The sequence below is a fragment of the Cebus imitator genome, unplaced genomic scaffold (genome assembly GCF_001604975.1).
Source record: "Cebus imitator isolate Cc_AM_T3 unplaced genomic scaffold, Cebus_imitator-1.0 Scaffold276, whole genome shotgun sequence".
Classification (NCBI taxonomy): Eukaryota; Metazoa; Chordata; class Mammalia; order Primates; family Cebidae; genus Cebus; species Cebus imitator.
This window is the reverse complement of record NW_016107591.1, coordinates 260,148-274,353: the sequence shown is the minus strand read 5'-3', so window position 1 is coordinate 274,353 and position 14,206 is coordinate 260,148. Positions and strand designations below refer to the sequence as shown.

Sequence of the window (14,206 nt, the reverse complement as noted above, 5' to 3'; positions counted from 1 at the left end):
TCTTGGCTCACTACAAACTTTGCCTCCGGGTTCAAGTGATTCTGCTACCTCAGCCTCCTGAGTAACTGGTACTACAGGCGTGTATCACCACACCCAGCTAATTTTTGTATTTTTAGTAGAGATGGGGTTTCACCATGTTGGCTAGGATGATCTTGATCTCTTGACCCTGTGATCTGCCTTCCTCGGCCTCCCAAAGTAGTGCGATTATCAAAATGCTGTGATTACAGTCATGAGCTCACCACACCTGGCCTTCCATTTTTGAAGGAAGAATTGTTTCATTGAGGTTCACAAAACTGGTCTTGTTTCTTTGTACATTAATACTGAACAGTGCCCTGGAGGGAGCAAACTACACTCTATTGCCAGTATTACTCTGTAATCTTCCCATACTCCAGTTTTCTCCCCTTTTCCTTTTTCTCCAGCCCCGACAACTTGAGTAAATATTACTTTTTGACCAGATTGTGTTTGCTGGCTTTAACATGCTTTCAGCTGCTTTCTGATGCCAGAGTATTTTTCACCTGTGTTTTTTTGTTGGGTGTAAATTTAAAGTTATTTGATTCAGTGCTTTATTTGCCATTTGATATTATGTTTCTCAACTGGAGCAATTAGAGCAGAATGCTAATGTTGCCACCAAGAGAGCATGGTGTATTTGCCACATTCTACATTTTGTTTCAACAAATATAACACACCTTTGCTGTTTCAAAGAAATTCAGGCATAAAATTATCACTGTATGCTGAAAAATCTATCACTATATGTTGAAAAAAATTAACACTGTGTGTCGAAAATAACAAAGATAGCTTTTGTTATTTTCAGGTTAATGTACATACAAACTAGGCATAAATTGTTTGACTCAGATACTGAATGTTATAGTCCTTGTGATTCTTTCATCAAAATTCATCTTTCTGAAAACTAGCCTAACAATTATAAATATAATTCTAATATAGTGCTACAAATCTAATTCTAATTATGTCTGTTTTCCCAGTTTTTGGAATGAAACCAAATACCAACAATTACCAATATCTAAAATGGTATCAATATTCTGAATGAGAAATAATCTCACAATATAAGCAATCTAAGTGCCTATTGATAGATAAGGTTTTTTCACTATTTAAATTTTGTCTTTATTTTTCTTCTGGTGAATGGTGAAAATATAAGTAAAATATTTTATCTCTTATTCTTTTGGTAACAAATTACTTAAATTTCCTTTACTTTGTAAATTGATTTTTTTGGTAACATTTCTTCATTAAATGTAACAATAAAAATGAATTGACATTGAGTTACAGGTTTGCTATGGTCTGAATATTTGCGCCCTTGCTGCCAAGATTCATATATTGAAATCCTAACTCCTAAGGTGAGATGGTATTAGGAGGTGGGGCCTTTGTGAGGTGCTTAGATGTGAGGGTGGAGTCCTCATGAATAGGATAATTGCTCTAGCAGGAGATCCTCAAGGAAGACGCTTTGTCCTCCTACCATGTGAAGACACTGCCAAAAGGTATTATCTATGAGCCAGAAAGTAGCGCCTCACCAGACACCAAATCTGTTGGCACTTTTATGTTGGACTTCCCAGTCTCCAGAACAGTGAGAAGTACATTTCTGTTATTTACAAGCCACCCAGTCTATGGTCCAATTATGCATAGCTTAGCGAAGAAGACACCCTTCTGAGAAATGCGTCATTAGGCAATTTTGTCATTGTGCAAACATTGTAGAATGTACTTACACAATCCTAGATGGTAGAGCCTTCTGCGTACCTAGGCTATGCGGTATGGCCTATTGCTCCTAGGCTACAAACCTGTGCAGTATGCCATTGTACTGAGTACTGTGGGCAATTGTAACACAATGCCAAGTCTTTGTATATCTAAACATAGAAAATGCCCTGTAAAAATACAGTATTATAAACTTATAGGACTACTGTTGTCTATGCAGTCTGTCATTTAAATGTTTTCATGTGGCATGATTGTAGTTTGCTATAGTGGCCTGAGCAGATGGAAACGAAAATGTTCTACCAACATTGTCCCTACACTGAAGTGAAGTCTTATTTCATTTCCAGGTGATAAACAATTGATTGGATATTCTTTTCCCCATCTTTAAACACAATTTTTAAAAAGATGATTTTAAACTAGATAGGCTGCAAGACCCCTTTAACTTATAAACTTCATTTTATACAAAGAAGATGTTTTACAAGAAGTATTATAAAATTATCAGAAACCAGACACATTTCAAGTGACCAGGCATTCATTATATAATTTGTTTAAATTTTTCTTTAAATTAAATGTATCATTTGGTTTTAAATATTAAAATTACTCAATATAAACACATGTAATAATGTATTATAATTATAAAGTCTGAATAAAAAAGTTAAATAGTAGGAAAATGACTTTTAAATGTGCATTGCAGTACCAGTTGTTCTATTTTCATTAGTTGTCATGTATCTTGCCATGTCCTTTATCTAGTTGTGAATTTACAAGGAACACAGCAGGTTGTGAATTTTTAATAGGCTTTTCTCCTGGAAAGAAAAGGTCAGTATTAACATAAAATTCTTCTTAAAAATGTGTAACACAAATGTTTCACACCGGAGAACAGGTGTTACTGAGGAACTAAAACCACAATAATCTAATTTTTTTTTATGTTTAAAGAAAACTTAATGTCTCACAGAATAAAATAGTATAAGACAAATCAATTTATAAGTTATATCTTTCGAAGTAGATCCTGTAAGCTTTTTGGCATGTGATCCATTGATCCCAACTTCTCAGTGATGTAAACCATTTTGCTTGACTAAATGTTTGTTTTTTGAATCCAAGTATTGTTACCTGATATTGAAATAAAAAGGGAAGAGTCATGAAAAGCTACAGTTATAAAGACGAACTCTTGTTTGATTATTGCTCAATGAATGAATTGGAATAGGAAATAAAATTGTGCCACACACACACAAAGAATGGGGGAAGGTGGTAATACCAAAACAATGGTGGAAAGTATGTAGAGTAAGAGATAATTAAAATAATAAAGAGAAATTTAAAAAGAAGATGGGAAGTTTAGGCAGGGGACTATAACTCAAGAGCTTTATTCTTTGGTCTGTTTCTGTAAATGTTAGGAAATCATCAGCATCAGTAGACCTGCTATTACTTAGTTCTTGTATCCCATCAGTTTCATCTACGAGGGGAGCAATCCCCCAAGTCTCAGGAGATCTGGAAATTCATCCTTTTGCCTCCTTTATTACAGTGAATATCTCTTGTAGTTTCTTTACTTGTCCATGTCCACCATCTTTCACTAAACATAGGCTAGTGTCATGCCCTCATATATGATCTTTTTTGCCCTTTATTCTAGTGCTAGTGCTCACTTGTTTCCCTCTGTAAGAAAAGACTTTTTAAATGCACATTATCATTAGTACAAGCTCTAGTGGTTCAAGAAAATTTTATAATAATTGTGGCTTCTTAGGATCAAGCTGTATAAATTCTTAGGTGTAATTTGCTTCTCTTATATTCCCTTGGAGAAGGTAGAAATCCTATCATTTTCTGATTCTCAAAACCACAGTCTACTTGCAAACTCCATCTCTTTGATTCCCTACTACCATGTTCAATTTTCTAATCCAACAGAAACTCCCACAGTATGTGGTCCAATTATAAGATTTAATTTTCGCTCTCTATAGTATAAGTGAAGATAATAATCCTGCTGTGATTTGTATTCCAAAACTGAGCTTTATAAAAATTAAAATCTTACCATCTTAGCAGCTTTTTTGCATGTCACACTGATTAGAATAGGAGAAAGGGTTTTAATGATTCCCATCTTGCCCTAGATGCTTCTTCATTCCAAATCTATGTTCTATATTTATGCAGTGTTCTTTTTAAAATGCAAAATTAGTAAAATATAAAAACTTCCCAGGTTCAAACCTCTACTCATTATTTGATAATTTAGGTATTGTCAGCTTAAGAAATCCTCATTCATTCCTGGGGGCTATATTAGGGGCTGTCCTGTGAATTTCCTTTTCACAAAATGTTTGATCCTTCCACAAAAACTGACTGGAATGATTGACTTGGTTTAAGAAGTACGTGATTCTTATGAGAACAAACAAATATTTCACAATTAAAATTATTGAATGAATAGACAATAAATATAACTGTCTACTATAAACCATAACATAATCTGATCAAATTATTGATAACATCAATAACTTTTATTGAATTATTTTGATTCTCAGATAGAACAAGAAGTATGCAGTGCTTAAATCTGTAACTTGGAAAATTGCCACTGTGTTGCACATGCATATAATTGGAAAGCTTCCCAGCAACTATGTACATTTTCAGTTCCTGTAAAGCATCAATCTTGTGACTTTTCTTTAAAGAGTGGTTTCCTGGATAAAAGTCACATGTTACTTCTGAAAGCTTTTAAGTTAAAAGGAGTTATTTCCTGAGTTTCTCAACCTTACTTTATTGTTTATGAATAGCTAAAAATGTAATAAGAAACTATTTGTTATCTGACTTCTTATCTTTTTCCTCCAAAGTATATGCCCATCTGGGGTTTTCTTTATCTATTATGTGTGCATTAATAAGCAGTTTATCTAGAAATGTAGTTTTATCCAGAGTTGACGGCCAGGTGCTAATTACTACAAACCATTAACCAAAAAGTAGACTGCTTTTATAGGCCCAGTGATAATAAGTAATGCAATTCATTAGAAATAGATACACATAACATTTTATTTATTTTAAATATTTTTGATATCTACATAAAAATGTTTTCAAGGGCAAGTTCATTGAAATAAGTTCTCATAAGTAAAAAAGAACCTTTTAATTAAATAAACAAAAGTCTTCTTTAAATAGGAAGTAATTAGTTTAAAACTCTACACTTAATTAGATGAAATCGAGTGTTGGTTTAAGTAGTCTAAAGAGCAAAAATCAAACTTATTTAGATAAGTGTCTAACTTCAATTATATGAAAAAAATATATGTAATTGAAGCATATAATTGAAGATTATTGTTTCCAATTCTTAATTCTCTAGGCCGTAGATCAGCGTGCCCATTCTGATTTACGTCTACATTTTATATCAATATTAAAACACAAAACTTGCCTATAACGATGTCTGTTATAATAAATGTTTGGTAGGAATTAAGGCCTACTGTTTTAAAAATATTTCTTGTCAAATGCATAACAACATAAAATTTGTTGAAGCGTAATATCATCACAAGTAATAAAACTGTGATCCTAGCATTTAAAAATGTTTATTGGTAGGGTGGTACAACTTAAAAACAAACCATACATTTCTTATATTTTTTCAAAGCCAAGACCTGTTCTTCCTGCAGCCAGGCTTTCATTTTTCAGAGTAAGAATTCCATATGGGGCAGGAGGTATACCCATCTGGCAACTGGCAACTGCCTGTCCATTTCCAGAATTGTCAAGGTCCTTGGGGCCCATTATTTCTTCCCCAAACATTCTGGAGCTTCCTTCTAGGTTTTACAAGAGGCTCTGCTTTAAGTCAATTGCCCAAAGGTTATATTCAGTCACTAGTACACTACTCCTAAGCCTGTTGGCTAGCCTTAAGGGCATCTGTTGAAAAACAACATGGATGGAATTTGTTCACGACACATGGACTCTTGGACTAGCATTGGCACTAGGATAGTGTGTACATTGGGCTGAGAGGTCCACAGGAAGTCGTGCAAAGCTCTTTGATGTGATGAATTGATTCTCAAAACTCCAGTGTGGTTATGTTATAGGTGCAAAAAAAGGAGCCAGACACAGGCCTTGTATTACCTTGTTCCTGCACAGAGTCTGTCTTTGTAGGTTTTTAAGAAGGTAAATTTGACAAGGTAGGAGGCTAGAACATATTTTATTTTATAGTTCATTAATTTGATTTATAACTTGGAAACGTATAGATGTGTTATGTAGACATCTATCTGCTCTGAGTACTACAAATATTTGTGGGGTAATCACTATCTATTGTATAAACCAAAAAATGATATATGTTGTTTTTTAAAGTAAGAACTATGTCTCCTACAGCTTTGCTTTTCTCACAGTTCTTAAGATATTACTAATTCATCAACAGAAATACAATAGCTAATAACAAGCTTATAGCAGATAAATTTCTTGCACAATATAAGGATAAAATAATTTTCATTCACAGGAAGAGATAAAAGAGCAGTGTTTACAGCAACGTATCAAGACTGATATATCTGGAACAGAATTTATTTCCCCATGAAAATGAGTCTTTCCCAAGCAAAGTAAAAAGAGGAGCTTGGTTTAATTTTATTACATCTTTTTCATTTAGAATAAAAATCATTCTGATATATAAAAGGCTATTCATATGGTTTAAAGTGTGTAAATGAGTGTGATCAAACTAATTCAACTCTTATTTCAAGAACTCGGATAGCTGACCCCATTGTTCAATGATGAAACTTGAAAAAACCTTTGAATTATTTCAGCATCATGTACCTTTATAATTATCATGTATATACTCTTTTTATTTCCCCTAGCTACATTCAGACCAAGATAAAGGAGATGGATCACTCAAATATATCTTATCTGGAGATGGAGCTGGTACTCTTTTCATTATTGATGAAAAAACAGGTGATATTCATGCCACAAGGCGAATTGATAGGGAGGAAAAGGCCTTTTATACTCTGCGTGCACAAGCTATTAACAGAAGAACTCTGAGGCCAGTAGAACCAGAGTCAGAGTTTGTGATCAAAATTCATGATATCAATGACAATGAGCCAACGTTCCCGGAAGAAATCTATACAGCTAGTGTTCCTGAGATGTCTGTTGTAGGTAAGTTCATTTACGTTTATGAGTATATTCAAAAAATGTTTTAATAATCCATAAATTCTTATAATTTTATAATTAATTAATTGAAATCCTCTTTGATTTGCTACCTTGAGCACATTTTTTTTTCTTTTAGGAGACAATCAGAAAAAAAAAGATTAATGCAATTTACACTTCCTATGGATTTGTGAATCTTTATAGTACATGTAGTTAGATGCTTTCCTCCACGATCAAGAAAATGTCATTGAACTTCGGTAGAAAATTGTGAAAATAAATGTTTTTTTTTTTTTCCCCTTGGATTTGGATAACAGTTTTGTACATTTCTGATCCCAAATATAAATATATTTAGAATACCTTGGAGAGAATATAATCTTCACATATACTCTAGTCATATTTTGCCTAAAGATTTAATTTGGAATATGTATTATCTACATATTTCAATTGAGGAAATTCATTGGATTATTTCTTTTTTTATTAAATATTATAAAATATCCTATCATTATCGTTATTACACATAAAAGTCTGCTGGTATCTTTAAAACTCTTTGAAATCTTATATTCAAAGAAGCCAATTGAAAACCCATGGTTAAATATGTACTAATACAGGATTACCAATTTAGATTGTGGAACCTGTAAAACATACAGCATCAAAAAAGATAAAAATATAACATTCAAGAAAATAGAATTTCCCTTTTTAGTGTAAATAAATGGGAAACGTATCTCTAGGCCAAGAAAATTAAAACTGCTTTAATTTTTAAAATTAGGTATAGAATGGCAGGCCATTAAAAGCATCAGAAAACAGTGATGACATTTTTAAAGATATATTTTTGGATTCAGTAGAAGAATAGACACTTCTCAAATATGCCTGAAGTTGTTTAAACTGATTAAACAAATCTGACGCTTTTTTTTTTACTTGTAACAGTTATAATAGCACATTTTCAGACTCTGCATTTCTCAAAAGCATTGTTCTGGGATTGTTATTTAATATTTACCTCATTAAATCCCAAGGACTTTTAGCAGTAATCTCACTATAAAGCCATTTTAAATATCTCGAACTTTACCAAACAGATTTTAGTAGTTCATGGAACTTGGGATCATATTGGATTGTTTCTAAATTTAGAATTTAATCTATTCATAAAATTATATTCGAGAGCAGATGTTAATTATTTTTAGAGTTAATTAGTGGAGAGGGGGAAGAAGAACATACCTACTCCTTTGTGATTAGATATGTCCTTTACACGAAACAAATCTATTGTGTGAAAATGAATTTGAATATCAAACTTGAGCATTTGTAAAGTAACTGTATTTATCATATTGTAATGTACTAACATTATTTATTGCATGCATAAAAAATAGACGTTGACTAAATAAATATTATGTATTTGAATTCAGAGTTTACCTGTAATAACACTATGTATATATTCATCCAAATTATATATGAAAGTTTCTTTAAGAGGTCATTATTAAAGCCAAGAATCATTCAAGTCTTCAATGAAAACCAGTGCTTTTGCTCCTCCTTCTGGTACTGTGCAGAACTAAGCTGAATTTGGATACTTCAGGTACTTCTGTGGTGCAAGTCACAGCTACCGATGCCGATGACCCTTCATACGGGAACAGCGCCAGAGTCATTTACAGCATACTTCAAGGGCAGCCCTATTTCTCTGTGGAGCCTGAAACAGGTCAGGAATAATGAATTGTTGTTTGTTAATTTGATCATCTTTATGACCTTTATAAGTAGAAAGACCATGAGAGAATAAGAACAAAATCTTAACATTAGTACTCCGAGATGAGTGATAATGCAAGGCTTAAAGATGTAAGAACTCCAAGTTAAATGATAGAGTGAACTAACGGGAGCCACTGTTCAGATACTGTAACATACAGGTTTAGGCCACTCTACAGCACGGGTGGTATTGCTAGGAAATGGAAACCCAATACAGATGGTATTTCCACAGAATCACTTTTATAATTTCTAAACAATAAAAATATAAAAAAAAAACCTATCTTTCAAAAAATCACTAGCTTAAAAATACGATTTATGGACTTAATCTAATAATAATTGAGATTTCAGTGAAGATAATGGAATTTTTTGTATTTTCTGAAGGTATCATCAGGACTGCTTTACCAAATATGAACAGAGAAAACAGGGAGCAATACCAAGTGGTCATCCAGGCCAAAGACATGGGCGGCCAGATGGGAGGCTTATCAGGGACAACCACCGTGAACATCACGCTGACAGATGTCAACGATAATCCACCACGTTTCCCCCAGAGTAAGCACCCTTTGATGGTCATTCTGCAGGGCAAAAGATTCAGCATAAAAACGAGAGAAAGAGAAAGAAAAGAAAAAAAAAATCGATTATCATTCATTTAAATTAAAAGATATTGAAAATGTGCTACAAAAGTAAACAAAAAAGGTGTACATGCTGATGAATTTACTATTATGAAAAGACAAAATTGAGTATTTCAAGCATATTTCACTCAGAGACAGGAGGACCCATGATCCCAAACCTCTTATATGAGCTTGGCATCTATAATTGTAATTTAAGAACTGTTTCTTTCAGCTAACAAAAGGAAACAATGTTTATTAGACAACCAAGTCTTAATTTTTACAATAAATATGTTTGTTTCATTTCACATTTAATAAAGAGGATCCTAACTTGAGGACAAGTTTTTTCAACAAAAAATCTTATTTGACAAATTAAGAAGAACTAATCCAGAGAGCACTGTAGAAGGAGAACCTCAGAAAGCTATCTCACTTGCATTTAATGTTATTATGTGAGAAATGACAACCTTAGTACATTTTGTATTCCTGTTCTCTGAGTAGATCTATTTTGAACTGACCTCTCAAATTCTTAAAAAAGTTTAATAATAAGTTAAGAACCTTTATAAATAAAGGTTCTATAAAATACACGTATTAATTTTTTTTCTTGTACAGATTTGGTAGATTACATGTCTACTCACATACTAGAGACAATGGTATCAAGTCTCAATGGACACTCCCAATTTTACGCTTTGCTAAAAGATCTTGTACTTAAACATAGAATTTAGGGTAGCAATGTGACACAAAAAGGACATTCAGCTGCCATCTATGTCCTTAATTTTCAGGATTTGCTGAATATTAACCTCTGAATTGGTCCTTCAATTTTAGTTTGTAATTTGCTTTAAAAACCTGTGATAAAGTATTAAAATTTAAAGGCAGTAGCTTCTTTTTATAATGCTTATATCTTTATATTAAAGGCCATTTCTCAGAGGAATCATGGTCTAAGAATTAACAGTATTGTCTTGAGTCTTCAAAAGCATTTTTCCTCTTTTCTATACTATTTGTATCTAACTTTATTAATAGTACATGATTCTTATTAAATTGTTTAAAATCATGTATTTGGAAAGATTTCAAAATTCATAGAGAATTTTCTTAAGCAGACTAATCACATACCTGTGTATTTGTGATGGTTGTTTGATTAGATATTTAAGGTATGTCCATCAGGTCTGCTGGTGTGGTGCTGGCCCCAGACCTCATAGGGAAAGGCATGCGCTTACACTTTTTTCGAATAATTAGGTTTTAGCTCCAGATTGCCTTTAATATTGGTAAGAAAAATAAAACCAGTAATAATCCTACATATTTCTTAGAACAGTTTACAGATGCGCACTGTTTACAATTTAAATTTCACATTTTACATGTTTTCTGACCAGCTCTTAGCTCAAGCCTTCTCCCAGGAGAATGGACATGCAAATTCAGCACAATGAACCATAATTAATTAATTGCATAATCCACAATGAGCATAACTATTACTGGAAAAAAAGTATTTTATCAGTCACAAATTTCCTTTGGGAGTAGTATTTGCATTTTACATTTTAAGGAACATATATATGCATGTGTCTAAATACAGTCCACTTACAAAATGACACATTCAATAAGCAAATTAAATCCACCTCTAACACCAAATGTATACTACAGTACCTTTAGAGGATCTTAGATAATCCCGTATCTTGTCTCATTATTATTATGAGTATTATTATTTATTTATTTATTTATTTATTTATATATTTTTTGAGAGTTTTGCTCTGTGGCCCGGGCTAAAGTGCAGTGGTGCAATCTGGGCTCACTGTAACCTCCACCTACCGCGTTCAAATGATTCTCTTGCCTCAGCCTCCAGAATAGCAAGGACTACAGGTGCACACCACCATGCCCAGCTAATTTTTGTATTTTTAGTAGAAACAAGGATTTGCCATGTTGCCCAGGTCTGTCTTGAATTATTACTGTCTCATTATTTTTAAGTTATAGATGGAAACATTTTATGAATTTTTATTTTCTAAGTTATCTTTTGTGTTATGAATATTTACAACCTTGTCTGACCTTTGGGAACACACATTCATGACAATTAGAATGTTATTTGATTGTGTAAGTCATATAACACCTGGAAAACGGTATTTAATATTTAATATTATTTAAGTAAAGAGTCAATGTTTGAAGGGAGTTCTGCAGTTCACAAAGCCTTTCATATGTAGCATATCATAGAAACCTCACAACTGATCTATAGAAATCATTATTGTTATTACACCCAATATATAGAAGAAAAGGAGGCTCAGGGAAGAAATGATAAAACCACATAGAAAAAGTTTTCAAAAAGCAAGAGACATTTATTTGAATTATATGTTTTGCTTTAACCCAATATTATCCTTTAAATATGTCATTGATATAAAACTTACTCAAATATTTTACATTCTTTTTTTTTTCTCTGAGTCAAGTATTTTCAACTTACATCAAATCTCAATTCAAAGTAACTACATTTGTAGTCATAGCTATATGAGGGTAAGTGTCTTGGCTAGGAGTTTCCATATTAGATAGCTCAGCAGACCCTGGAGTCATCCTGGATGATCCCAATAATCTTCACTTAGTAGTTTTTTCAGGTGGGTCCATTAAACTGACCATCTGTTTTTCATTATCATCAGTAACACTGGATAGCAGTCTCTTCTCCATGGAGTAATGTAAGACTAAATTACTTAATATCTAGGAAGCACTAACTCAGTGGCTGGCATTTAGTGTATTTATGCATCTAATAATGTTGATTCATGCTAGTGCTCTATTATCATTATCATTATTATTATTATTATTCAATAGTATAAAAGTTAGGTCACAACTCAATCTTTCCTTTATGTTGACTGATCCAAATTCACTATTTCCCTATATTCTGTATCAACAATCTCAGTCATCTGAAGGGGAAAGAAACAAATGAAAACTCAGATATCTTGGTTTATTTTTGTGTTTATTTTATTGTGTAGATTTATAACAATGTTTCTCATTCAGAGATAATTTTGCCCTCCCCAGCCATGCCCCTCGACATTTGGCAATGTCTTGAGATGTTTTTTATTATGTTAACTGGCAAGTACTACTGGAATCTAACGGGTGGGAGCTAGGGCTACTTCTAAGCATCCTTACAATTTCAATGACAAAGAGCTATCTAGCCCAATATTCCAGTAGCAACTTAGTGGTAAATTTTTATGTCATATGAGGGGCAACGCGAGTAAATCACAAATTCATTGATCTAAAAATATTTATCGAGATCACCCTTGCACCAAATGCCATTGTTATGGTTTGGCTATGTCCCCATCCAAATCTCATTTCGAATTGTAGCTCCCATAATTCCCTTGTGTCATGGGAGGAACCCTGTAAGTAAATCACAGGGGCAATCTTTCCCATGCTGTTCTTGTGATAGTGAATAAGTCTCACCAGATCTGATGGTTTTATAAAGGGGAGTTCCTCTACACAAGCTCTCTTTCCTGCTGTCATGTAAGACATGACTTTGCTCCTCATTCACCTTCCACCATGATTGTGAGGCCTCCCCCGCCATGCAGAACTATGAATCAGTTAAACTTCTTTCCTTTATAAATTACCTAGTCTTTATTAGCAGTGTGAGTACAGACTAACACAGCCATTTTATAAACTAAATATAAGTATATGGTATTTGTCAAAACAACAACAACAAAAAGCCCTTGTTTGTGTCCCAATCACCTTTCATTAAAGCAGGGGAGAAAAATCATGCATAAGTAAAAGATTGTACACTGGCAAGGGGTTGGTTCACTACTGTACAAAAAGAATAACGTGTGAGACAACTCCAGTGTAAGCAGGATTTGATGATTGGGGGAGGGGGAAGGCTAATAGAAACTCTCATTCAAAAGGTGATATTTCACTGGAACACTGCAATATGGAGTAGATCTAGCCACCAAAAGAGAGAGAAATCGGCCAAGCAAAAAGTTCAGCATGTGGGAAACCCTAAGGTTGGAAATTGAAGGGAGTCTATTCACAACTGAAACCTCCTGTGGCTGGAACATACCCAAGAATGAGGAGGTTGATGGGAGATTAGTTTAAAGGGCTTTACACTCAAAGGAACATTGATAATTATAAATTATCATTGGCATTATAAAAAATCATAACTGTATGCCTGATTGAAGTTATCTTTATAGTCTCATGGTTTGAAAAGTATATCAATATGTGACCATGAATATATGCACGTTAATATAATTCTACAAAGGAGTCCATGGATTTTAAGGTAGAGATGAAACTCAAAATATCTGAAAGTATTTTTTACTCTTTTGATTGAAATATTAATGTATACAAAATGAATGTACTTCCCTTATATGTACCAATAACACTTCCATTAAGGAGGACTCCACAGCAAATTTTCCTGCTCTCCAAACATTCATTCAATAATCCTTATTTTTTTCTGTTTCATTGTGCTAATATTAGAAAAATATTACACTTTCATACTTTAAATCCATCTGCCTGATATTCTCACTTGAATATTTTTAATCCTGTTTACCCCTTTTCCTTCCTCCTTTCCCTAAAATTACAAAAACATAGAAAATCATAAAACTATGTCAAATTATGAAAAAAAATCACTGGAAAGGTCTATGAAAAGATTAAATGACTGAAACCCGATCATTGTAGGGCTTGGCAAAACCAACTGGGACAACAGTATTTGCTTCCAAAAGGTTTTACAAAAAGTATCGCTGAGAAAATGTTACAATATTGATTTTCATTTGACCACAGTTAATGATTAAGGGACATGTAAAGTACTGAGGCCTGAATAATTCCATGTTTGCCTTAACACTGCAGACAATGTCTATTTGAAAAGACTCTCAGATCTATTTAAGGAAAAAAAAAATGGGCACCAGAGAAGAAGATCAAGGACTAGAGAAAAAGAGTTTGCAAAATTGATTAGCCAGGTGGTCAGGGTTCCAGCCAACCGGTTGGTGCCTGGGACTGGGTACTAGTTCCAAAAAAAAAAAAACAAAGAGTCTTTTATTCACAGGTAGGTGCTTTTCCAAACATCCTATCACAGGGACAGGTGTCAAGGAAAACAGATTGTTTTCACATTCTACTTGACAATGGGTATGAGCTCCTAAGAAACCTGGCGCTCATAGAATCATGCTCCTGTACTCTCACTGACTCACAGACCTTATTAC

The 14,206-nt window shown here is 33.3% G+C and overlaps 1 protein-coding gene across 1 annotated transcript in view; it reads left to right on the top strand.

Moving 5' to 3' along the window:
- The window catches only part of LOC108284334 (cadherin-10), a 163,419-nt gene that overhangs the window by 106,705 nt on the left and 42,508 nt on the right, over window positions 1-14,206 (top strand). Inside the window, exons 3-5 of the mRNA XM_017501015.2 lie at window positions 6,456-6,750; window positions 8,303-8,422; window positions 8,845-9,012. Coding sequence (XP_017356504.1) covers window positions 6,456-6,750; window positions 8,303-8,422; window positions 8,845-9,012 — 583 coding nt within the window. The remainder of the gene's footprint in view (window positions 1-6,455; window positions 6,751-8,302; window positions 8,423-8,844; window positions 9,013-14,206) is intronic.